Below are 27,500 nucleotides of genomic sequence, written 5' to 3' on the forward strand. Positions count from 1 at the left end.
CATAAAACAATTAAGTCGTCCCAAATAAATCTCAAGAATTGCGTTATTTCAGCAAATTTTAAATAAGTAGTTTAAACAACCAGCAAAATAATTTTAGTCAACTTTTCAAAATATGATTATTGCACTATTAAGAATTAAACAGGGTTACATGTACGTTCATGTTAACTTTGAAGGCCAGTTCACAAAACGACAAATGTTTGATGCCAACGTTCAAAAATAAAATAGAAAAAACTGCCAACCACTCAGAGTTGTTCTTATAGTCACATGTTTGAAGCTGCTGGTGTTATGTAAAACTACAACTTTGTGGAGCTCACTTTCTTCTCCATGACAATATTAGAAGCCATACAGGAAAAGTTGCATTGCATCTTGCAGGATTTCTGCTCTCCTATAAGCACCACCTACTGTTAGAGAGTGAAACTACAGTCAGTCTGTCAGGGGTCATTTTCACAAAACATCTTACAGCTGAAGACTACAAACTTGTAGGAGAAAAAAAACTAAAAAAAAACAAAAACAAAATGGGTGCATCAATCCTAAAATTAAAACTCCTAAATTAAGCCTAAATGTAGCACGAAAAGCTACAAAAACATGTATTTTATGTATTTTTAAAAACGTATTGAAAGAATATTTAACACCATTTAAAATATTTGCTTAATTACTTTCCAAGAAAATCTTTAATGTCTAAAACATTAACAGTAAGAAACATACTTTTAAGAATGCAATTCTTCCCTGAGGCTGCACTTTAAAATCTTTATTTAAATGTGGCAATGTTTGTATTTGCAAACCTTTATTTTGAACATTAAATTGAATCTCTGACAGAGACTCCACCTCTCCCCATCAGCCAATCGCTGTGTGCATAGTTATTAATCATGCTGACATCATCCATAACATTGCGGTCAACCCCGCCCTCACTCTCAGCTTTAGACTTCTCTCTATTCCTTGGTAAAAATATGTCTCAGCATCTTTATGAACAGGTTTTAAGTGAAAAATCTTAGCTTAAAACTTTTACTGCTATTTAGGAGGACTTTAGGAGGAGAAATTTTGTGAATACAAACCCAGGAGTGTAACGAACATTAAGAGATCATAAAGAGATATTGTGATATAAAAATGTAATGTAAACAATACGACTCCATATAACACCCAAAAATGTATGGTGAAATCTTCATCATACAAGTAATTTCAGACTGTATGGTAAACTAAGAATTTTGATTATATTTTAAACGCAAAAGACTAACTGTCACAAAATGTATCATTTGGGATGCACTAACACATTAAAGTTTGTGGATATTCGTATAATTTGTGATCAGCAATGTGGCTGATTGCATGGATCATCTGGAGCTCCTCATGAAAGAACAAACATCCTTAAAAATAAGCATGTTTAGTTTAATTTTCTGATTATTCTAAAGCTTTTAGATTGTTTATTCTAAGCGGTGGACAAGGCTGAGAGGTCAATGAACTGTGTGGGAAAAAGAATTAGGTTTACAGAGTTTTATTAGCCCTGGTTTGCATGAGCAACTAGTGATGGAAATGTCAAGTTTTGAATAAAAATCCTTTAATTTGCAAAAAAATAATGCTTGCTTGAGGTGGATTTGGGCTTGTTAATAGGAATAAGGAAAATTTGATGCATAAACTCAAACTCAATTTGACGAACATTAAACCCATCTGACTCCATTATGCTTGCATTGTTAACTTTTGGTTACTAGGTAATGAATACTACAGTCAGCCACTCTAACAACGTAATTTACACAAAACTGTGAGTCTTTTATAATGTAAAAGGTCTGATTTTACCAGTATAAAAGGGCCAATTAACAGTAGCAAGTGAAAGCCCTTGAAAAATTGGTGAAAATGAGAATAATTTGAACAAAATAAGCGAGATCATACAAATTCATGTTATTTTTTTAATTTAGTACTGTTCTAATTTATTTAGTATTATACATTTAAAAAAACGTTTATGAAAATGTATTCATTTTAAAGATCAGAGTAAATTGTACTTTCAGGAAACATGCAAGTATATTTGGTTATTTAGTAAGTGCAGTACTAAATAGAGAAAAAAATATTTTAACATAATTAGAAAAATGTGGACATCTTCATCCTTTTTAAATGTTTTCACCCCCCAGGTTCTAAACACATTTAGTTTCCTTCTAAAAAAGTTGAACCTTTTAAAATAGTTGTCCTTAGTGTGAAAATATAGATTTTAAAACCATATAGTCACTGCTGGAAAAGATTCAAATATGCAAAAGATGCTGGAAAACTGAAGATATTTCTGAACTGATTCATGAACAAACATCTCAAAGGTCATAGATCATCCAGGTAACCACAAACAGTATTAAAAACCAACACTTACACAGAAGAGTACTAAATAAAAAACATGCATTTTGTATGGTCTATCTTATTTTGTGTAAATTATTCACATATTCACTGATTCTGAAGGAGGTCTCTCAAACCTTCACTTGCCACAATAGTCATTAACATGAGTGTTTAACGTGTTAACAAATGTTTAACATGCTAACAAATGTTTGTAACATAGTTCTGTATTTTTAGCTACAGCATCATAAATATTTGTATACTGGCATCTCTATTGCCTGCGCATGAGTTTATTCAAGTCTATTTACGTCCACCTCCACAATTTACTTTGAAAGAGATTATTATTATTATTGTTTTTGTTTCTGTACAGAACTGTAGTCAACTTGTGTTGTATTAACACATGCTTTTGCTCAAATAAAAGTGAGCCTGGACCACACCAAGTCCATTCTGAATTTAGAATTTTAATCAACAGTTATTTGTGCTTTTTTTGCTGTATATCTTAAAAGTTACAATAATAAAATCCCCTATTCTTTAGTTTGGCTTAAAATACTGTAATTATTGCAAGGGCATTGTATAGGTAGGTTAACACTGCTGGTAGGACCTAAAAATAACTGCATGCAACAATCCAATTTGTGTTGTTCTAAACATTTGTGTTTGTGCGAACTAGCCTTAAAGAGACAGATCACCCAAAAATGAGTTTGTTGCTGTTAATTTACTCCCCCTCAGGACATTTAAAGAGATAGTTTACCCAAAAATCAAAATAATGTCAAAATAATGTTGCACTTAGACATTGGCTAAACATTGAATTTTGGTCACCTGACGTCACAACCTAAATCTAACCTAATATTGATGTTTTATGACAGGGGTGTCCAAACCCGCTCCTGGAGGGCCGGTGTCCTGCAGATTTTAGCTCCAACTTGCCTCAACTCACCTGCAAGGATGTTTCTAGAAGGCCTAGTTAGAGCTTGGTTAGCTAGCTCAGGTGTGTCTGATTGGGGTTGGAACTAAACTTTGCAGGACATTGGCCCTCCAGGACCGAGGTTGGACACCCCTGTCTTATGACGTTGAGTGCCTGCTGCGTTTTCTTTCAAAAAAAACATAAAAATGCTTTTAGCTTAAATGGTATTCCTTGGTGATGCTTAAAAATGGAAGTAAAAAAAACCCCACAAACTCATACAGACAAAACAAAATGAATACTTGTAGCTCCTGATGATACATTGAGGCATAAGCATTAAAAAACATCACCTCTATCTCAGACAAGTAGAGTGTGAGTAAATAAACAAATCATTTTCATTCATGAGTGAACACCTTAAAAATACCAAACCACATTCCACCCACAAGCCGTCTGGCTCATTATAACTTTTACATTCTAGAGGAATGCTGTGATTGTCCTGAATAGAAGACAAGAGAGAAAAAAACATTTCTCACTTCATAAAGAATATCCCTTTTATAAAGTGCTTAAAGAGATAGTTCACCCACAAATTAAAATTATGTCATTGTTTACTTCTTCTCCACTTAGGAGTCTTAGGAAAGAACCCCAGACTTCCCTTTCCCCAGACACTTCCTCTAGCTCCTCCGGGGGGATCCCGAGGCGTTCCCAGGCCAGCCGAGAGACAAAGTCCCTCCAGCGTGTCCTGGGTCTTCTCCAAGGCCACCTCCCGGTGGCACATGCCTGGAACACCTCCCTAGGTAGTCCCTATCCATAAGAGTGCGCCCTGCCACCCTTCAAAGGAAACTCATTTCGGCCGCTTGTATCCAAGATCTTGCCCTTTTGGTCATGACCCAAAGCTCATGACCATAGGTGAGAGTAGGAACGTAGATTGACTGGTAAATCAAAAGCTTTGCCTTTCGGCTCAGCTCCTTCTTTACCACAACAGACCGGTACATCAACCGCATTACTGCTGTCGCTGCACCAATCCGCCTGTCAATCTCACGTTCCATCTTTCCCTCACTCATGAACAAAACCCAGAGATACTTAAACTCCTCCTTCTGGGGTAAGGACTTTCCTCCAACCTGGAGATGGCAAACCACATTTTTCCGGTGGAGCACTAAGGCCTCCGATTGGAGGTGCTGATTCTCATCCCCGCTGCGTCACACTCGGCAGCAAACTGCCCCAGTGCATGCTGAAGGTCCATGTTTGATGAAGCCAACAGAACAAAATCGTCTGCGAATAACAGAGATAAAATCCTGTGGTCCCTGAACCGGACCCCCTCCAGCCCAAGGCTGCGTCTTGAAGTTATGTCCATAAAAATGATCAAAAGATTTGGTGACAAGGGGCAGCCCTGCTATAGTCCAACATGCACTGGAAACAAGCCTGACTTATTGCCCCATACTCCCCGAGCACCCGCCACAGAATGCCATGGGGCACACGGTCGAATGCCTTTTGCCAAAACACATGTGGACTGGTTGGGCATACTCCCATGAATCCTTGAGCACCCTGATGACAGTATAGAGCTTGTCCAGTGTACCACGGGCCGGACGAAAACCGCATTGTTCCTCCTGGATCCTAGGTATAACCATCGGCCGGATCCTCCTCTTCAGTACCCTGGCATAGACTTTCCCCGGGAGGCTGAGGAGTGTGATCCCCCTATAGTTGGTGCACACCCTCTGGTTCCCTTTCTCAAAAAATGGGAACCACCAGCCCAGTTGCCCAGTCCAGAGGTACTGTCCTCGACCTCCATGCAATGTTGTAGAGACGTGTCAGCCAAGACAGCCCCACAACATACAGAGACCTAAGATACACAGGGTGAATCTTATCCACCCCCGCTGCTTTGCCACTGTGGAGCTTGCAAACAACCTCAGTGACCTCAGCTTGGGTGATGGGTGAGTCCACCCCTACATCCCCATCCTCAATGAAAGGCATGTCAGTGGGGTCAAGGAGATCCTCAAAGTATTCCTTCCACATCCCCAGTCGAGGTCAACAGCTCCCCACTTCCGCTGTGAACAGTGTCAATGTGGAGGTGCTTTCCCCTCCTGAGGGGCAGGACAGTTTGCCAGAATCTCTTTGGGGCCGACCGATAGTCTTCCTCCATGGTCTCCTCGAACTCTTCCCAGGCCCTCGGGAGTCCTGCAAGCCAACCAAACCCTGTAGGACTCCTTCTTCAGCTTGACGCCATCCCTTACTTCCGATGTCCACCACCAGAATCGTGGATTTCCACCCCGACAGGCACCACAGACCTTACGGCCACAGCTCCTCACGGCCGAATTAACAATGGAGTCGGAGAACATGGACAACTCAGTCTCCATGTCTCCATCCTCCCTTTGGGATCTGGTCAAAGAGGTGAGAGTTGAAAGTCCCTCTGACTTAGGGTTCAGCCAGACGTTCCCAGAAGACCCTCACAATACGCTTAGGCCGCCAGGTCTGTCCAGCTTTCCCTCTTGCCAGCGGATCCAACTCACCACCAGGTGGTGATCAGTTGACAGCTCTGCCCCTCCTCTTTACCCGAGTGTCCAAAACATGAGGTCTGGGATCAGATGATACAACCACAAAGTCGATCATTAACCTCCGTCCTAGGATGTCCTGGTGCCATCTGCACTGATGGACACCCTTATGCTTGAACATGGTGTTTGTTATGGACAAACTGTGATTAGCAAAGAAGTTTAATAACAAAACACCACTCGGATTCAGATCAGGGAGGTCGTTCCTCCCAATCATGCTTCTCCAGGTATCACTGTCATTACTCACGTGGACATTGAAGTCCCCCAGTAGAACAATGGAGTCCAAGTGGCAGCACGGTGGCTCAGTGGTTAGCACTGTCACTTCCCAAGAAGAAGGTTTCTGGTTTGAGTCCCGACTGGGTCAGTTGGCATTTCTGTGTGGAGTGTGCATTTTCTCCCCATGATGGCATGGGTTTCCTCCGGGTGCTCCGGTTTCCCTCACAGTCCAAAGACATGTGCTATAGGTAAACTGGATAAACTAAATTGGCCAAAGTGGCCAAAGTGTGTGTGTGTGTGTGTGTGTGTGTGTGTGAGTGAGAGAGAATGTATGGGTGTTTCCCAGTAATGGGTTGCAGCTGAAAGGGCATCCACTGCATAAAACATATGCAGGATCAGTTGGTGGTTCATTCCACTGTGGCGATCTCTGATAAATAAGGGACTAAGCTGAAGGAAAATGAATGAATAAATGAAAGAATGAAAGCACTTTTTTTCCTCTATTAAGGGCAATAGCTGTTTTTTCCCCCAACATTCTTCGAAATATCTTCCTTTGTGTTCAACAGAAGAAAGAAATGCTCATTATTTGGGTGAACTATCCCTTTAAATGCTGTCTAGGATTCAGAAGATCTCCATGTGGACAATATCATTCCGAAACAACAGCACACATACAAACACACAATTTGACTCCATCACATTCCCTCTGCAATCTCCCGGACTAAACCAACACACACACACTCTGACACAACACACACAGAAACATGCATCTATACACTCACGCAAACATGTTAGTCCCCTGCTTGGGTCTCTAGGTCAGGCAGTAAAACGTTTTCATCTTGGTCACTGGCTTGGGAGTTTGTCTGTCTGTAATAGGCGCTACCAAACGTTGGAAGCCTCCGGAAGCACAGAGAGTTTCTCTTGTAAAGCAGCCACAGTGATCCGATTACCACTGCGAACAGTAAAATGGCCACCAATGCCGCCACTGAGGTGACGCCCTGGTGGAGACCTGAAACGGAAAAGACAAATTTGATTTTCAGTACATGTGCCTTAAAAATATCTCATAGTTTCTTTCCCTTTTCCTTTGATGCCTGACAGCTCTTTCCATGTTTGAAATTAAGAAACAGTCATCATTTTTATTATTGTTACTATTATAACAAAGATTAATTCTACACAACTAAAATCAGTTTCTTTAAATAAAATAAAATAAAATAAGCAGTAAATAAATAAGCAACAACTTCTGTGTAAATATTACTTTCATATATAGATTACATTATTATGTCATTTCATTATTATTACTACTATATTACTAATATTGCTATTATTATAAAAAAGATTAATTATATACAACTTAAATCAGTTTCTTTAAATGAAATAAAACTACTAAGTAAATATTACTTTCATATATAGATTATATTATTATATTATTTAACTAATATTACCTATTGTTATTATTATTTATTATAACAAATATTAATTCTAAACAAATTAAATCAGTTTCCTTAAATTAAATTAAATAAGCAGTAGCTAAAAAAACCAATATCAACTTCCAAGGAAATATTTTTCTCCCATTTTCACTTTTCACTTAGTTCAGGTAAAAAAAAAAAATAATAATAATAATCTTTTTTTTTTTCAATTTTCCATTTTGAGGAACTGAGATTTATCACCAGAAAACAGCCAGTGAAAGAAAAGGAAAATGTATTAAGAGTTGTCACTTCCTCAAAACAGAGCATTACAGTCTGGTTCCTTAAGTAAAAAAACAATAATTTGCACAATAACTGATAAAACTTTTGAAGATTGACCTATTTTGAGCTTTGTCGTGGTAAATTAATTCTATGTTAAAACCCCCATCTGTTTTTGTTAAATCAGTTTCATTTTAAAACAACATGTTTAATAGTTTTGTCTAGAAAAAATGCAGTTTAGAAAAATAACTCGGAACACTGTAGTCAATTACAACTGTTTTACAGAACAGACAGAGAAAAAATATGGAATCACCAAATAAAAACACCACTAGTACTTTGTTGTACCACCTCTGGCTTTTAAGAACAGTTTGAATTATCTGAGGCATGCATTAAAAGTATTCTTCATCAATCTTTCTCCAACTTTGTCTTATTCAGAGACTATACATGTATCAGAGAGTGAAATTCCACACCTTTTAAGACCTTTTTAAAGACCCTTTCCATACATTTTAATACCTTGAAAACACTTAAGGTTTCAACTGGAAACACTGGTAAGATTTTAATTTACAGTATATTTACTAAATATTAATGTAAGAAACTAATCCAGCTTATATATACCTGGTGATCCCTGTCCCTTAAGCCACATGAATAAAGCTGAATCACAGTGGATACAGAGCTGTATCATGCTAGGCAGATGGGTGATTGTTAAAAACTGGAAATTTTCCAGTAGACCTCCGATCTTCGAGTGGATCTCAGAGTTAAGACGAGTTGCCGCTTTTGAAAAACTCTCCTACAGTTTACATGGTAGGATTGAAACTTATTTTGATAAATGGGGAATATTTCTACATTTCTGCGACCCACAATGTTAGCAGACAAAATAATATTTTTGACGAAACAAAATAATAATAAAGGCTATGATATTAGCAATAAAATCTATGAAAAAGTTAAAATTCCAAGAAACTAATCCAAAACTAAAACATTATTCATTTACTAAATACAAATCTATTGAATCTAGTTAATCCAGCAGGTTGGCGCCTATAGAACAGCAGAAATAAAGATGTTGCCTTGGTTACTGCAGTAAACAAAGCAACATGAATTCAAAACTAGCGGGATTTTATTATTTCATAAACTACACAGCATCCTGATATTCGCAGATTTAATCCAGGCAAACTTTAGCATACAACCATACACTGCATATTCAAAAATGATATAAAATTTAATCCCTTGTAAAATAGCATTTAAGACTTTTTAATACTTTTAAGGGCCTTAAACTTCTCTACATTGATACTTCTCTACATTTTAATACTTTTCAAGACCCAGCGGACACCCTGCTTATTGCAGTTGCCAGATCAGCTTTGCAGGTTGGAGCCCTGTCATAGACCACTTTCTTTAATTTTTTTTTTTACCACAGATTTTCTATTGGATTGAGGTCTGAACTCTTTGCAGACCATGCCATTGACATTATATGTCTTTCATGTAGGAAAGTTTTTTACAGATTTTGACCAGATTTTTGCATTATAATCCTGAAAAACCTTGTCATCATCAAAAACCTCCTTTCAATTGACCCTTCGCTAAGCCCCATCCTCCTTAGTTACTGTTGTTATGCCTGTCAAGCTTTCATACCTGGCATGTCTATTACAATATGTACGCACCGGTGTCAGACATTCCCAAGGATATAATTTGTCATTTTTGGCAAACAGATAAGATATCTGAAAAAAGCCAGACAAAAAAGGACTGTAGTATGCAAGTAATACGCAACTGATTAGAAAATAATTTAATGAAAATTGAAGCTATGTTAGCCTAGCTGCCTCATACGCTGACCGTTCAACAGCTTAGCTCATGCACAGAAGGAGTGGTGAAATTAAAAAATAATCTAATAATAACAAATTAAACCATGATTTCTTTTTTTAGCCAAAAAGCCTGATAGACTAATTGTTGTGCAGTGAAATATAGCTTTACTAACCAGCGAGAAAACACGCATGGACAGTACTTCTACACAATTCATTCAGAGAAAGAGCAGCCAGAAAGGGGAAATTGATGGATGTAAGCCGAATAATAGCCTCATTGACTCATAACAATATACAGTACCTATAACTGCCAGTATGTTTGTGTGCTTTTAATACAGTTTCTATTCTAATTTGCAGTTGAGTGGAAAAAATAAATGAATTGAAATGCAAATCAAAGTATAAATAGCAGAAGTGAACAAATAGATTTTCCCTACCAGCAAATATTAATCAGACACCAAATATTAAAGCAGACACTAACCTGCTATAACATCATCAACAATGACTAAATCTTTAAAAGACTGATGAAAACGTCAGTGAATTGTAGCTCTGACATGGACATGAGGGTTATAAATGACTGATAAAACAGCTGCAGGTGAAGTATATTGATTGCAAGTGCTCAGATTGTGATCACATCTAGGATTTGTTCTGTTGATATGTAATTTTAAATATTCGTAGCTTGAAACGAATTGATGGAAATATGATTGCTATTAGTATGACTACTATTGCGAGGGCTTAAATGGAGCAGAGCTCAGCTGGGAAACATAATCTGCTTTGTATCTTTGTAGGAAACACAGTTTAGATCTTTTAACGGTAAGAGGTGTGTGAGTTATTGCCGTCTATCACTGAATGTGTCAGTAATATCGAAAACAAAACCAATTTAACCCTGCTCTTTTAGCGCCCCTCACAGAGCTTGATCCATGCTGGCATTTTTCACCTTGGGTTTTAGGTTTTGGAAAGGGAAAAAAATTCCACCACCCCGTCCAAACTTTTAGGATTCCAGGTATCAGATTTGCACAATCCATATGCATAACGCTTTGGCTTGTTTCCAATCACTCGAAAGCTTGACAGACCTCCTGCGCATAGCTACGTTTGCTAAGCCACAATTGGTGTGTGGCGGTTTTTGGGTGTGGCTTAGCGAAGGGTCAATTGATGGAATAAAGAAAGTGTCCAAAATCTCAATATGAACTTGTGCATCTATTAGGGATATAATGACTGTCATCTCTCCCATACCTTAACCTGACATACAACCCCATATTATTAATAATTGTGGAAATTTGCATGCTTTGTTCAGGCTGCTGTCTTCCTAAACTTCATCGGAATGGCACAAAACAAAAGTTTCAGCATCATCACCCTGCCCAATGCACATTCATAATTCATCACTGAATATCACTCACATTCAGTCATCCACATTCCAAGATTGTCTTTCTTTAGCCAACTGAAACCTTGTTCTTTTCTGATTAGACATTAATGATGGTTTGCACTTGGCTTTTTAGTATGTAAATCCCATTTCTTTTAAGGTGATTTCTTACAGTCCAGTCACAGATATAAACTCCACTTTCTGACCATTTGTTCCTCATTTGCTTTGTTGTGCAGTTTTTGTTTTGAAGGCGTATTGCTTTAAGTATTCCGTCTTGATGCTTTGACGTTTTCCTTGATCTGCCAGTATGCTTCATTTCTACAACGTTCCCACTTGATTTGTACTTGGTCCAGACTTTAGACACAGCTGACTGGGAATGACCAACATCTTTTGCACCATTCCGTAGATTTACTTTTGAGAAGTTTGATAATCCTCTCCTTTGTTTTAACTGACATCTCTCGTGTTGGAGACATGAGCTATGTCAATCAGCTTGGTTCAACACCTCACCAAGGTGTGCAAGCACTATTTTTAAAAAAATGCAGATTAATTAGCAGTTGTAATTAGATACAGGTGTTTATTTTAAAGGTGCAATGTAGATGGGGATTCCATAAATATTATTTATATTAAATATAAATAAACATAATTTTCCTCAGATTTGTGGGATTCCATATTTTTTTTCCTCTGTGGGATCTGTAAAAACAGTTGTAATTGACTACAGTGTTCTTTTTTTTTTTTTGTTTCATACAGCCAGAGGATTGGATTGTGGAATGGAAATAGTTTTGTGGCATGTACTGTATGTGTTTGTTGGGTTTTTTCTACACAGTTAAACATTTGAATGGACATCTTCCAAGACTGGTGATTCCAAACTTTTTGCCAGGGGTTGTATTTACAACAATTCCACGAATTTGATTTGTGTTGGCACAACATGATGGAATTAAGTTAATTTAGTATTATTTTTTAAAAATTTAAGTAGACTGAACATAAAACATTTCCCAGAGATGGGTTGCAGCTAGAAGGGCATGCGCTGCGTAAAACAAATGCTGGATAAGTTGGCGGTTCATTCCACTGTGGCTACCCCAGATTAATAAAGGGACTAAGCCGAAAAGAAAATGAATAAATGAATGAAAATAAAACAATTAAGTTGTTTTCCCCCCAAAAAGTCAAGAATTGTGTTTTTTAAATTAGTTTGAATGTCATTTTTTGAGTGTGTATTCTAACCTTTTAGTGGCTCCACTTCAACCTCTTTAATGGTACCTGCCATACAAAGCAAACATTATGAATTAAACACTGAGCATATACACAGCAGAAGCATAAGCACTCACACTTCACCTTCTGGCCTTGCTCTTAAAAACCACAGTTTCACAGAAGAAGAAGTCAGTCATGAGATTTGAGGTGTATAAAATAGCTTTCATCACTTATGCCTTCAACGGATACTCTGTTTTGCAACCCGTGAGTCAGTGAACAGGTGATACAGCAAATTTATCTATAGTACTTCTGTTGCCAATTTAAGTTCAACAGTCATATCCTGTTGCAATGTTGCAGTAACTATCAGAGGGCTGGTACTGGGTTAAATCTTGTCTGGTGGCTTTGTCTTTTACCTGTTGAGGTTTTACAGATGAAGCCCAGTCGTTCGGTGCAGTCTGCTAACTGCCAAACTGCATCTGATACCTGCATAGACACACACGGCTGTTCTCTCATCTCCTGCTCATCTGGAACTCTGGAGCGCCAGTTCGTGTACTGCAGCTGAGAGCCGTCCAGACGAGCCAAAGCACCATCTACAATAAGAAATTTCTCCACTTTATATCAAATTCATAATGACCATTTTTAGTTTTCAATGAAATCTTTTAAATAAATAAAGCACAATATGATATATACAAATATCTGTCTGTAATAAGTGCAGCCAAAGAATTTTGTTAATCATTTTGTTAATTCTGTCAAAAATAAGTAGGTAATGAGTGCATCCCCTTTTTAAATGTAATATTTTTATCAATTTCTCCATGAATTTGTGGTGCATTTAAACAAAACTGCTTTATTAAACAGTTATTTCCATAGATTAGATAAACACGTGGTCACCAAACATCTTTTAGAATAGAAAAATAATACATTTCAATTCAAATGGGTGTTTCCCGGATTTGGGCTGCGGATGGAAAGGCATACGATGCGTAAAACACATGCTGGATAAGTTGGCGGTTCATTCCGCTGTGGCGACCCCTGATTAATAAAGGGACTAAGCCAAAAAGAAAATGAATGAATGAATAATAATGAATAAAACTGGATATATTTTATTTCAACCTTTTTATGTTTTATGTTTTCTCTTGATTTTCAACTGTTATATAAATATAGCTATATTTGATTCTACTTAAAATTTGGTTACATTTCTATAGAAATTGATGTGCATTCTCTTATACAATAATTATTTATAATTTGTATAATAATGTATAAAATTTGACACATTTTATTTCAACAAAATGTCATCTTTTTATGTTCTCTCTTGGTTTTTCTTGTTTATTCAAATTGTATTCAACATTTTTTTCCAAACATATTAATTTGCGTGTGCAAATTTTTGGACTGATCTTATAAGGTTAACTTTTGTTAGATAAGTTTCAGTTTTTCTTTGGTACTGACTAATCTATATAAATTATTTATATAAAAACATTTAATATTGCATACAATCATATACAATTGTTATATAAATATTTTAGATTTTGTGATTTTATACAAATTACAATTTGTCCAAATAAATTTGTATAGAAATATACGTGCCTTCTTTTATACAATTATTGTATATTTTGTAGATTTCATAAAAACTTTTAAAAAATGTTTTCTCTTGATTTTTCCTGTTTATTAAAATGGTATTTAATATATTTTCATCCAAACATTTAATATTTTTGGACTGATATTACATCTCTCTTGAACATCTTTTGCTAAATTAATTCCAGTTTTTTGAGTTCTGACTAATCTATAGAAATTATTTATAGAAAAACAATTACTATTTAATATATTCATATACAACTGTTATATAAATATTTAGAGTTCAGATGCAAAAGCCGCTAAACGCCATTACTGCCAAAAATGAGCTAATGACATAGAGTGAATGCTTTAGGCATGTAGTACATGCGCAACAAATATTTTAGCTTCAAATAATCTAAAATCATAGCGTCAGCCCATTCGGAAATAACAGTTTGTTTGCAAAAGCCGCTAAATGACACTTGCCTTTGACAGCAAAAACTGCCTTTTATGAGGAGAGCGTTTTATTCCCTTTTCGATTTAAAAAGATGAAGTTTAATGAACTGCATGAGCTTGTCCGATTGTCAGTGAATGGCAAATGAAAACGTCCTTTACCTTGAAACTATAACGAGAAACAGAAAACACACTGTACAGTCGTAAGTGTAAGTTGCATTCATAACATTTTTTTTTGCGCAGTGTGTATGTATGAGTCCGATTTACTATACATTAAACAGCAACTCCATTTCACGAAAGACGAAGTTAGGATGCTGTTCTTTTATCCCACATGTATGCTATGAGGATAAACAATAGATGAAAAAGAGACCAGGACCTTGAGTGTAATGAGTATGAATGAATGACAGCTTCTAAAAGTGTCTGAGAGACATCCCCTTTTTTGCACTGTAGGCCTACCTTGTGTTTTATTTGCTATTGTAAGCTATTTTTAAAAGATAAATATAATGTGTAAAACTATACATTATTTATATTACTTCAATAAATTATATTACTTTTTTAATTAATGGACAATCCAAAGATATTGATTGTTTACAATATATTTACACTACATTATTTAAACCTAACAGGCTTAGTTTGCAATGTTTACATTGTTCTACTTACATTAAATCCCAATGATCAGAAATGACAACAGATTGTTAAGATTTAATTAATGTCCATTTTAATGTTATTGCATAATGCACTTTCTTGACAGATTTCATTCATTTTCCTTCTGCTTAGTCCCTAGTTTATCAGGGGTGGGTTTAGAGGTTTTTGAAAAAAAAAGCACAAGTGGATTTAGCTGGCAAAAGAATATCTACTTTGTTAAAAATCAAAGAATTGTCTAAGAGAAAAAAAAAAAAAAAAAAAAAAAAAAAAAAAAAAAAAAAATATATATATATATATATATATATATATATATATATATATATATATATATATATATATATATATATATATATATATATATATAATTATTTTTTTTTTACTAGCTAATAACCTTATCATTATCTATAAAATGAAACTTCTGAACCTAATCAGAAAAGCCTGATAGAAAGTGCTCATTTACAAAAAAAGAGGTCTGATGGATTTATCTGAACTCTTCATTTGTATATTTTATACAAAATAAAAGGCAACTATTATTTATATTTTGTATAATAATGCATAAAATTTGATAAATTGTTATATACTGAGACAACTTATAAAGAATTTTCAACATTTAGAATATAATAATAATAATAATAATAATAATAATAATAATAATAATAATAATAATATTAATAATAATAACAATAATAATAATAATAATAATAACAGTAATAATAATAATAATAATAATAATAATAATAATAATAATAATAATAATAACAATAATAATAATAATAATAACAATAATAATAATAACAGTAATAATAATGTAATATAAAATGTAAATTAAATGTATTTTCTCATTTTATGCATTTTTTCATAAAAAAATAAATGACTGTCAAATTAATATTTAAAACCACAGCTCTTACTTTCTGCATTGTACAAGACTCCCAGCCACAAATTCTGAGGCCCCTGGTAATAATGCCACATCTCTTTAAGGAAGAAGCGGCTTTCCTCATCATCCTGAATGGTCAGAAGCTCTGAAGAATTTCCTGAGAAAGAAACGAATCTTGCCAAGTCACTCAAATGCAACCACAGATTATAAAAGCCACCAGCAGGTGAAGCTCTTGAGCCAAAAGGTTTTTAAAGGCTTGTACCATTCGCTTTACAGTGATTTCTGGCTTCCTCCTGTGTCTTCTTTGATATCACTGTCTTAAAATAATAGCAGCTCCCGCGAAACTTCACCCATGTGTCAGGACACACCACTTCATAGGAGAAAGCAATGCTCTCTGTGGGTGAACAAACAATGATATCAGTTAGTTTGATCGCTAAGAGTCTCCCCTTGTATGCATATCAGTCAATAGCAGTTTTCTTGACCATATTTTAACCTTCTCGTACTAGAGAGAAGCATTGGAAAAACTGAAACTATAATTGATTTGTTGGCACTTATGCTATGAAAAATGGTTTATTCCATTTTCTAAACTCAAACAAGACATCCAGAACACTCAAAGCAAATTATTTTTCTGCCTGTTCAAACTACTTATTTAAAATGAGCTGAAACGACACAATTATTGAGATTTTTGGGACAACTTAATTGTTTTATGTTCGATTAAGTTAACGTAATAAACTTAAGTGAATTGATTTATGTTAGGACAACATGAGTGAATTGTGAGGATCCCAGCATTTTTCACAATGTACACTGTAAACAATTCTGGGTTCCACACAATCTGGAAGGGACAACTTGAAGGAATTAAGTTAACACTTTTACAAATTTAAGTGGACTGAACATAAAACAATTAAGTTGTCCCAAAAAAAAGAATTGTGTTGTTTCAGCTAATTTTATACAAGTAGTTTGAACAAAAAGAAAACCTAATTTTTGAGTGAAGATCAACAAGGCTGTATACACATACACGCGTTTTAAGGTAATTAGAAGAAACAATGCTTTTAACTCTGCTAATGTCACCTAAAATTATTAAACTGCAATTGTTAAGCGCTGTAGTTAAAAGATCAGATAAGTAGCACTAATATTAGCTAGCTCACACATATCAGCGCCTTTCCATTTTAAAACTAAAGATATTAAAATATTTCCCACATATACACTGTAAAAACTGCAGGGTTCCACACAATTCCCTCAGGTTACCCCAACACAAACAAATTAAGTCAGCTTAAAGGGGCAGTAGGTGATTGTCTTCAGAAACATTTTTTGTTTTGCTGGTTGAAAGTCTCATCACATTCCAATAGTAATGATTAAAGCAAATGATCTAAATGTATTTATATGTATTTTTATATTCTGGGTGAGGCATAAGACTAAAAAATGTTTGTCCAATTAAAAATAGTCAGACAGACAAATAACTCAAATACGGCAGGTAACTAAAACTATCTGTCAACAAATTTAGATTTGTATTTCTGTGCAGCCTGTCCATGCAGACAGATATGTCATTTGTGCTGATTCTGCTGATTGATAAGGCATTGAGCTGACAGAGTGAGTGACATCAGGCAAACTCAGCATCAACCTGAACTTCTTTCTGAAAGACAAAAGTGGCCTTGTATCCACGAAAAGAAAGATGGTTTTTGAAAGGGCTTCTGCAAAAAATTCAAAATCTAAATTTTTTAAAACCCTGAATCAATTTCAGAATTACTTTTGCCCGCTGAAGGGAAATGATGTTACTGTATGCAGTTTAAAACCACGATCAGAAGGGGGACACCATGACTGAAGTATTTTAGACAGGTATGTTTTAAAAGTATATTAGCCATGCAAAGCTTATGTCGATTGTGTTATTTTATATGAATGGTTTATATGCACACAGGTGTTTTTCAGCCACTGAAAACGTCTGGTGAAAGATTGACTATTCTCAAGTTCTCAAAGGGTCTCTTTTACAGCATCGATAATATAGTCGGTTAAATAGACATAAGCATTCGTTTAGGTGTTCAAGTGTAAAAGGAGCTGAAAACAAGCAAAGTATGAGGACCAGCGAGCACAACTGCAAATGAAGTCACTTGTTGTCTTGGTAACATAAGTGTAATGTCAAAAGATGACAGGATATTTCTGTTTTCTGATCTGATTTTTATTTAGTTGAATAAAAAAACATAAGTAAATAGCGATCTTCCGCCTAAGCAGCTTAACCAGGTGAAGTTTGTTTTATAATTGCGCATTTCTGAACTTTTGAACAGTAACAACTTGTGATATGCTCTCACCCTAACGCCACCAAAGAGCTTAGAATTACCAAGAGGCGAAACTCAATAGAACGTTCCATTGCAACAGCAGTGCAGAGCAACAGCCCCGCGATTCCACCATTTTGGAGTGAAAGCGATCAGCCGTCCATTGGATCTTATTGCTGTCGTGATGGCAAGGACTTTTAATAGTTTATTTTACAGATTTATAATATGCTGTTGTTCTATTGGAATTTTCATTCTAAAATGGCCGCAGTGTGACACTAGCGGCATCTAGTGGCTGTTTCCCAAATCACACTAGAGTGTATCGTGTCTTGGTGATTCTATACTCTTTGACGTTACTTTGAATATTGGGTCTGAAAAAGAGTGAAGGTTTGACTTCAAACAACATCATCACTATTTGATTGTAAACAATGTTGTATTTTTATACTAATTGGCTAATTATATGATTCAACTATTTGGAATTTGCAAACATTACTTTTCTGAAATTATATTATTGAGGAGAAAGTCTGAATGTGCGGATATAAAACCAACTTTACCTCAATGGTCTTGGGGAAATATCATTCCTGCACCTGCTGGCCTGTCAACAACTACGCTGGGCAAAGTGTGTGTCTCTAGAGTTTTCTAATGGTGAATGACATCATCTAGTGTTATATGAGGTTGTCTTTCATCATCAGGGGGTCATCTATCCAGTGCGCGTTCATCACTTAAGGAGGCAAGGCTTTGGATGGCAGGGGAGGGACGTAAATTTTCAAAATTATGTTAACGTTAGCATTCTCACAGATCACCTACTACACCTTTAATTGTTTTCACAAATTGAAGTGGATTAAACATAAAACAATTATGTTGCCCAAAAAACAAAACTTAAGAATTGTGTTGGTTAAATAAGTAGTTTAAACAAGCAGCAACAGAATTTTTTTTTGTGTACACGAACATGATCCTGGATGTTTTCATCTGTAATCAAGAATACCATAACACTACTGCTTCCATTGTGATCTGGAAACCCTCACTTCAAAATCGATCTTTTTTATACAGATAAAGTCAGAATTATTAGCCCCCCTGAATTATTCGCCGCCCTGTTTATGTTTTTCCCCAATTTCTGTTTAACAGAGAGAAGATTTTTTCAACATATTTCTAAACATAAAAGTTTTAATAACTCATTTCTAATAACTGATTTATTTTATCTTTGCCATGATGAGAGTAAATATTATTTTACTAGATATTTCTCAAGACACTTCTATACAGCTTAAAGTGATATTTAAAGGCTTAACTAGGTTAATTAGGTTAACTAGGCAGGTTAGAGTAATTAGACAAGTTATTGTATAACAGTGGTTTGTTCTGTAGATAAACATATATATATATATATATATATATATATATATATATATATATATATATATATATATATATATATATATATATATATATATATATATATATATATATATATATATATATATATATATATAAATAGTTGCGTGTGTTTGTTTGAAAAAAATATTCAAATGGGGGCCAATAATTCTGACTTCAACTATATATATTACTTCATGGCATATTAAAGTCACACTTTTATCCTCATCAATGAGCAGCGGTCCTTCTGCATGCAAAATGTATTAAAACATATTGGGATATAATTTTAAAATGTTTTCTGGCAAAAATATGTTTGGTTACTGTGAGTAATGTATTATTTCACCCTGTATACATTTTTTTTAAATGTACTTCAGTGTCAATGAAATAAATGTCCTACCTCTGAACAGAATGTGGATGGAGGTATGAAGTAACCATTACAATAAGTGCTATTTACAAGAAATGCATTTGGAAATATTTTAGATTTACAGAAACACTTATGGTCAGATAAACAAATATACCAGTGATTATTTGAATCCATTACAGCAGTAAAGAGGTTTGTATGTGTGTATTTCTTTAATTTAAAATATGTTTTAAATTTGCTAATATTACACATGAATCTATTTTCTTCAGAAAATAATTAGACAAATAATTTAAAAAATGGGCAAAACTTTTTTGTAGAAAATGTGTGAATACGTATTTTTCAAAAATGTTTCAGCAAATATATTTGAAAAAACAATTCTGTATTTTACTTTCAGAGTTTGCAACATTTTTTAAAATTGCTGAAATAAATCAAAAGACAGAGAGGACTGGACTCACTGGGTGGAGGTATGTAGCATATCGCTCCTGATAGCCGCATGTCACATTCATTCTCTTTCCAGCGTCCATTGGCATCCATAGACACGCAGCCTCCATCTCCCACCGGCCCTTCAAGGTAATAATTTGACTCTTCCCAATGAGTGAACCATCCCTCACTGCCGTCAGACCACTGGTGGGATATACCATCCTATGGAGGCAGAGGGCGCTCTTTTTTAATAAATATATTGTATAATAATTAACAACATTTTACCTAAAATACTTGATAGATTTAGACATATAATTTTATTAATAAATTTTTTTCATAATCATTATCACCATTATTATCATATAAATTATTTATATAAAACGATTCAAATTTTGTATTATAATTTACAAAATGTGATAAATTATTTGGTGACTAAACATAATTTCATTAACAATGCATTATTCTTATAACTTAGTACATATAATTATATTATAACAAATTATTTATAAAAAATTCATTGTTGTATAATAATACACAAAATGTTACATAAGTATTCGATATATTTACACATAATTTATTCATAACTTTAACATAATGACTTTTTTACTATTAATTATCATATAAATGATGTACATAAAACAATAAAAATATTGTATTATAATTTACAAAATGTGATAAATTAATTGATGACTAAACATATAATTGAATTAACAATGCATTATTTTTTAATATAGTACACATAAGTATATTACCATAAATATTTAGACATTTACACACAGTTTTATGCAAAATTTACATTTACTCACACAAAATGTTATAATGTAAATATAATCAGTTGAAGTCAGAATTATTAGCCTCCCTGAATTATTAGCCCCTTGTTAATGTTTTTCCCCAATTTCTGTTTAAAGAAGAGAAGATTTTTTCAACACATTTCTAAACATAATAGTTTTAATAACTCATTTTTAATAACTGATTTATTTTCTCTTTGCCATGATGACAGTAAATAACATTTTACTAGATATTTTTCAAGACGCTTCTATACAGCTTAAGGTGACATTTAAAGGTTTAACTAGATTAATTAGGTTAACTAGGCAGGTTAGGGTAATTAGGCAAGTTATTGTATATCAATGGTTTGTTCTGTAGACTAGCGAAAAAATATAGCTTAAAGAGGCAAATAATTTTGACCTTAAAATAGTTTTAATTCTGCTTGAATTCTAGCCAAAATAAAACAAATAAGACTTTGACCAGAAGAAAAAACATTATCAGACATACTGTGGACATTTCCTTGCTCTGTTAAACATCATTCGGAAAAAATTTAAAAAAGAAAAAAAAAAATCAAAGGGAGGCTAATAATTATGACTTCAACTGTATGTTAACAATACACCTGTAAAACACGAACTTCCCTGTGTCCTTACGTCTGTGCTGTATAAGCCGATCCAATGTGGGGCATCCAGTCTGTTGATCAGAAAGGTCAGATAAGCCTGCTGAAACGGGTCTGTGATGCTCACGAGTTTTGCCCCCTTCACCAAACACCTTTCCTGGGCCTCGTACCAGCTCATGTTGCCATGGGCGACCAGATAAGTGTGGTTCTTAAACTCAGATGTGTCCAGAGAGGATGCGGTGTGATAGGAGTGAGTGGGACGCTTGGTGGTGTCTGAGATAAAAAAAGATGATGCAGCAATAAATAAAACCATGATAAGTAGTTCCACATTATGGACAAGAAGCATTTTTGGAATAATATTTTTAAAATGATGAACAAAAAAATTTAACTGCAAAGTCAATTATTCAAAATGCCACGGGTAAATCTGTCTGGTCACTTGTCTAAAATACACAATATTTAAACTATATTTGGGGACAAAAAAAATATTATCAGACATACTGTGAAAATGTCCTTCCTCTGTTAAACATATTTTGGGAAATATTTAAAAAAGAAAAGAAAATTCAAATGGGGGCTAATAATTAATAATTCTGCCTCAACTGTATATATTGGATATAATATATGTATATGTATTATAAATATTTCTTATGTATGTGACACACACACATAGATAAAAACAAAACTATACAAAACAATTTTGTTGCATATATAGATATTATAGATATTTAAATTGCTATATATTTAGTATCATATATATACAGGGCTTGACATTAACTCTGTTGATCACCACTGTGGCTAGTAGTTTTTCAACATTACTAGCCACTCAGCATTTTCACTAGCCACAATATAGTTGTTAGGAAAATATATTTTCTTTGCATAAATTTAACTTTGGCATCCTAAAATTATTTGATTTAGATTTTGAGTTATGTCCACATGCTTCCTCATTGATTTCACTTATATGTGTGATGTGACCTTGCTCAATGAGGATGAGTATTGCAATTAGTTTTATTTTACATGACTTTTTAGGGCTCAACACTAAGGATTTACCAATTTTCTCTCTAGCCACACCAAACTAAATTTTTCCTTGACAATTTTTTTTATATTGTCAAAACAAGCAAAATGTAGCAACATACATAGACTTTTAATTCAACAAAAGTGTTCTTAAAAAACAATTGATATTATTATTTTCATGTATCTAAAACTATACACAGTAGTCTGTACTGGCTAAAGGTCCCAGATCACCAGTTAACTATACATAAATGGAGAGTTCATCTCCTATTAAGGCAATGTTATTGTAAAGGATGATAATTAAACCATATTAATGAAAACAACTATAAGCAAAGGAAAACGTGAAAAACATTCCATGTTCGATAATGAATAGATGATCAGACGCACACGGTTAACGTTAGACAGATCAAGAATGTTTCAAAGAATGTTTAAAGTAAAAATCGCCAACTGCTGTTACTTACAAGATATCTCAAGCTCTTAAAAGCAGCAGGACTGTGGACTGTGGTAGCAAGTCTATTTAAAAGAGCACAGATCGCACCTGTTGCGGTTTCAGGAGAGGTTTCTTCGTGCAAGGAAACGGGACACAGGAGCTTTTAAGCACTCGTGAGCATCACATCAGATGAGCGCATGATACTACAGCCCTCGTCAGTGAGCCAGGATCGCCTGTCTCACTCTGCACCTGATCATCCTTTCATTCGGTGTTCACCAGCTTTCTTTTGCTTGCCCGAACACTTATCAGTTGTGCTGCTTGACAAACGGTCTTAAACTAAAATTCTAATCTTTAGTGAAAAAACAGCACTAGCAACTAAAAAATTATTTTCAACCAGCCAAAGTAGTTCGTGGGAGTGGCTCTCTCTCTCGCCACAGCTGAAATCTACCTGCATTTGACGTGTGTTAATGTCAAGCCCTGTACACATTTATCTTTTATCAAATATTTGCATGCATGTGTGTATATACATAATAAAAATATACAATGCACACACAAATCTATCATGTCAAAATAAACTCTTATTTTGGGTGTGATTAATCTTTGCCCAGCAATGATATACTGTATATATGTTTGTTAAACAATTTATTTATTTATTTACTTTCCTCAAATAATTTGACTTACCTTGTGATTTCTGGCAGACAAAGCCATATATCTTTTCTGTACAGACGTCATCTTGCCAAATCCCTGTCAAACGGAAGTTGTGGCTGTTGGACAGGAAAGTGCAATGAGGTACTTCAGGAGATCTATAATTAATCCTCTGTAGATACACAAATACACAAAAATAGTTTTAAAATAATTTGTTGAAATTAAGTGATATTTCAAATATTGCTAAATCCTACAGATGCATCAATCGAAATCTTTTTTCTCTCCAAAAACACAACTGGCAACCGGATGACTGTCTTGTTTTAATTGGCTGATCTCTGCTCTAGATTATGAACTAAACTACAATCATTTTTTTAGTACAAAGTGTTTAGTATAGAGCGCAGAGAAGCTGAAGATGCAGCACAGATGTACACACTGACACACAGAAGTTCAGATGATACAGCAATACATGAGATATTCTGCATTAACTTCAACAAATTGAACAAATATTGACCTTTGGTCATTTTACATTGTACTTTTACGATTCTGTCATGTCTTTGGTTGAAGGTTTTATTAAAGTATCTATAATGGAAACAAAGTGTTTTTTAGAGAAGTTAAGGTGGTATTTCATTCAAGTATAACGAATATTAAACACATAAATAAATAACGCTTCATTACTGCTGTTCTTCTTTACTCCACACACACAGGAAAGGAGGGAATTAGCATTTTTATTATTTATTTTAACTGTCCAGTGCATTTGTTGTTTTATAAAGGTTTGTTTTATGCAACATAATTTCACCAACTAATGTTAAATCATTAATATCTTTTATTTATATTTAGAAATCAGACCATCTAAATTATATATATATATACTGTAGAGCGAATCCAACTATTTAAAACTAAATATCATAATCAGTTTAATTATTTGTGAATTTTTAATTGGCTTTTTAAATGTACTGTATAAACCTCTAAAAGTACAAATATATATATATATATATATATATATATATATATATATATATATATATATATATATATATATATATATAAAATATCAGATATACTTTTTACATTTTTTTAGGTTGTTTATAGTTTGTTTGGCAGTACATTGAATTTAACAAACCAAAGATTAATAGAATAATGGCACCCTGTAGTTGCAAAACTTCTACCTTCCTTTAGCATGTGCAGAAGCCCAATTTTTTGTGCGATGGTTAGCATCTTCCTCAGATTTTTTGGTGCTGCTGCAGGTACCTTTGACAGTGCAGAACGTTTCGTCGACATTATGGGGTTTGTTAGGGAAAAAACTTGCAAGCATACAGTACAGCACTTCAGAGTCACATTGCTAGCGATCGAAGATTTATGTAAATTTGGCAAGCTGAAAGTATTCTGTACTGTACAGGAGACACATGGTCTATGGTCTACAACCAATCAGAATGCAGAACACAATACGCTGTAAAAAAAAGCATGTCAAATTGCACAAAAAAAAATCTGTGAAACTGTGAGGGAAACTGCGTTATAGTGAGGGACCACTGTCTTTTAATTTTTTTCCCGTTAATTTTCTATAGGATAAACTATGTAGTTGGATTTAAAAGGAACATAACATAACTTTCTGTGTTTGCTCAAGTGGCAAGTATTATTGAAGTAACTATTTAAAAAAATCGAAATAAAAATGTTAGGTGAAAATGGTCCAAATTAAGTGCTTAGTGATGCACATTACAACTCAAAAATTGAGCTTTGACATGTATTTACAGGAGAAAATGTACAAAATAATTAATGGTACATGATCTTTACTTACTGTAATATTCAAATGATTTTTGGAAAAATCATTCTAACCCATACAATGTATTTTACCATAACCTTAACATTTTAATAATGCAACATAAGACTAGTTTTGTGATCACAAATGAGAAACTATATCAGAAATTGGTTTATGCAGTTGAAACCAGAATTATTAGCCTCCCTGAATTATTAGCCCTCCTGTATATTTTTCCCCAATTTAACAGAGAGAAGATTTTCAACACATTTCTAAACACAATACTTTTAATAACTCATTTCTAATAATTTCTAATAATTTATTTTATCATTGCCATGATGACAGTACATAATATTTTACTAGATATTTTTCAACATACTAGTATTCAGCTTAAATTGACATTTAAAAGGCTTAACTGGGTTAACTAGACAAATTTTTGTATAACGATGGTTTGTTCTGTAGACAATTAAATAAAACTATAGCTTAAAGAAGATAACAATATTGACCATAAAATGTTTGTTAAAAAAATTTAAATTGCTTTTATTGCAGCTGAAATAAAACAAATAAGACTTTCTCCAGAAGAAAAAATATTAAAGGAAATACTGTGAAAAATTCCTTGCTCTGTTAAACATCATTTGGGAAATATTTGAAAAAGAAAAGAAAAATTCACAGGAGGGCGAATCATTTTGACTTTAACTGTATATATTTAACCTTTTTTTTAAAAGTCAGTAGTCTGAATCAGCCATGAAAAATAAAGATGGGAGCATCACTTCTAATTGCCAAGTTTTTGTACCTCCCAGTTATTGTAGACGATCAGCTTCCCGTTGCTCCATTTGTTAGAAAAACGTCCTCGTGCACCAATCCAAACCCCCGCTGACGAGCCACGAAGCATCATGACGATGTAGGCTTCAACCCAAAAAAATAAAAACACAAATATCAACATACAACAACACTGGAAGCTGTATAAATGAACATGTAACCTGTACCTTGTTCGATCTCATCATCGATGGACACCAGAGAGCCCTGATTGGACGAGCACACAGACTGAGCCTCCTGCCAGCTTTTCCCCTTTTCTGGACGGTCCGGGAGATAGACATACAGACACTGCCAACCAAATCACAAAAAAGCTACTCTCAATTTTACAATAAAACAGGATAACTCAAATGGTAAATAAAAGAATTCCTGAAAATTATATTTGAGGCAAATTGATAGAAATGAATTCTGGTGAGAGAGAGTTTTGAATTCATTGCCATATCAGCTTCTCTGGCTATTTCATAGTTAAAAAAACATCGAATTTAACTTTTCTATAAAAAAGCAAACAATTAAAAGACATCATCAGCAATAAATAATACATAAGATAAAAAAAGGTTAAGGTTTTCTTTTGATAAAAAAGATTGTGAAAGATTCACATTTGAAAATATTTCCTTTAAAGTTTCTCCAGATAAAACTCATGTCAGATAGCATGAAAAATAGGGCATTTCAAAAGTATATGTTTACTAATTATGGTGTGCTATTATTATTAATGTTAAGATTTATTCTTCAAGCGAATGTTGGTCAGTTGATGTTTTTTATTATCCTGTTAAAAAAATAAATGTTAAATTAGCTGACACTTGTAATAAAAATAAAAGCATAAGTTAGAACAATATTGGAAGCTAATTCATAACAACTTTTCTGTTTCTTAATATTCTGTATAATTTGGTTTGCAAAACAGTTTTATTATAATTACATATAAGTAATACAACTGTTTTGCACTTTCTAATGAATTACAATTCTAAAATAAAAAATTATCAATTAAAACTTTTTCTTACAAAATAAAATTGTTATATTATGTATACTGTGTGCTGAAAATAATTTTAACTGCATTTTTTTGTAGGAAATCGCAATTAAATTACAATTCTTGTATTATTTTTTCATTGAAAAACATTTCCTGCTTTTTCAGCTTTACAACAATTCTCAATACTACTGCTCAGCAAAATTGTACAAATCATTTTAACAGTAAATAATTTTAAGAACATTTGATAATGGATTGAATGACTTATTCATTCATAAATTGATTGATGGATTTATTTATTTATTCATTCATTCATAAATTGATTGATTGGTTGATGGATTCATTTAATTATTCAATCATATGAAAAGAACATTCTCTCTGAGCATCACTGATATAAAGTAATCAACATTTAAAGTAGATATTATTTAAAATTGTCCTAAGATAAGAAGTAGTGTTTTTGGACAATTTTGTTGAAAAGTTTTTCAACCACTTTTGACTAATGCAGATTAAACTCCTAAAAGCATTCTGTAGTGCATGTGAACCTTGTGTCCATAGTAAAGCCAGTTCTCTGGGCAGCTGCCAATATAGTAAGGCTCATGTGGATCCTCCACCACAGACACCGTTCTGCGTTTGCACACAT

General features: G+C 33.8%; 1 protein-coding gene across 1 annotated transcript in view; it reads right to left on the bottom strand.

Moving 5' to 3' along the window:
- The window catches only part of pla2r1 (phospholipase A2 receptor 1), a 77,307-nt gene that overhangs the window by 1,301 nt on the left and 48,506 nt on the right, over positions 1-27,500 (bottom strand). The window contains exons 20-30 of the mRNA XM_056467793.1: positions 27,403-27,500; positions 26,076-26,193; positions 25,883-25,995; positions 23,376-23,511; positions 21,294-21,532; positions 19,914-20,100; positions 15,734-15,865; positions 15,506-15,628; positions 12,371-12,547; positions 11,991-12,026; positions 1-6,958 (exon numbers count right to left, since the gene is read on the bottom strand). The exon at positions 1-6,958 is cut by the window's left edge and continues 1,301 nt beyond it; the exon at positions 27,403-27,500 is cut by the window's right edge and continues 39 nt beyond it. Coding sequence (XP_056323768.1) covers positions 6,741-6,958; positions 11,991-12,026; positions 12,371-12,547; positions 15,506-15,628; positions 15,734-15,865; positions 19,914-20,100; positions 21,294-21,532; positions 23,376-23,511; positions 25,883-25,995; positions 26,076-26,193; positions 27,403-27,500 — 1,577 coding nt within the window. The 3' untranslated portion in view covers positions 1-6,740. The remainder of the gene's footprint in view (positions 6,959-11,990; positions 12,027-12,370; positions 12,548-15,505; positions 15,629-15,733; positions 15,866-19,913; positions 20,101-21,293; positions 21,533-23,375; positions 23,512-25,882; positions 25,996-26,075; positions 26,194-27,402) is intronic.

This window comes from Danio aesculapii, chromosome 11, assembly GCF_903798145.1.
Source record: "Danio aesculapii chromosome 11, fDanAes4.1, whole genome shotgun sequence".
Lineage (NCBI taxonomy): Eukaryota > Metazoa > Chordata > Actinopteri > Cypriniformes > Danionidae > Danio > Danio aesculapii.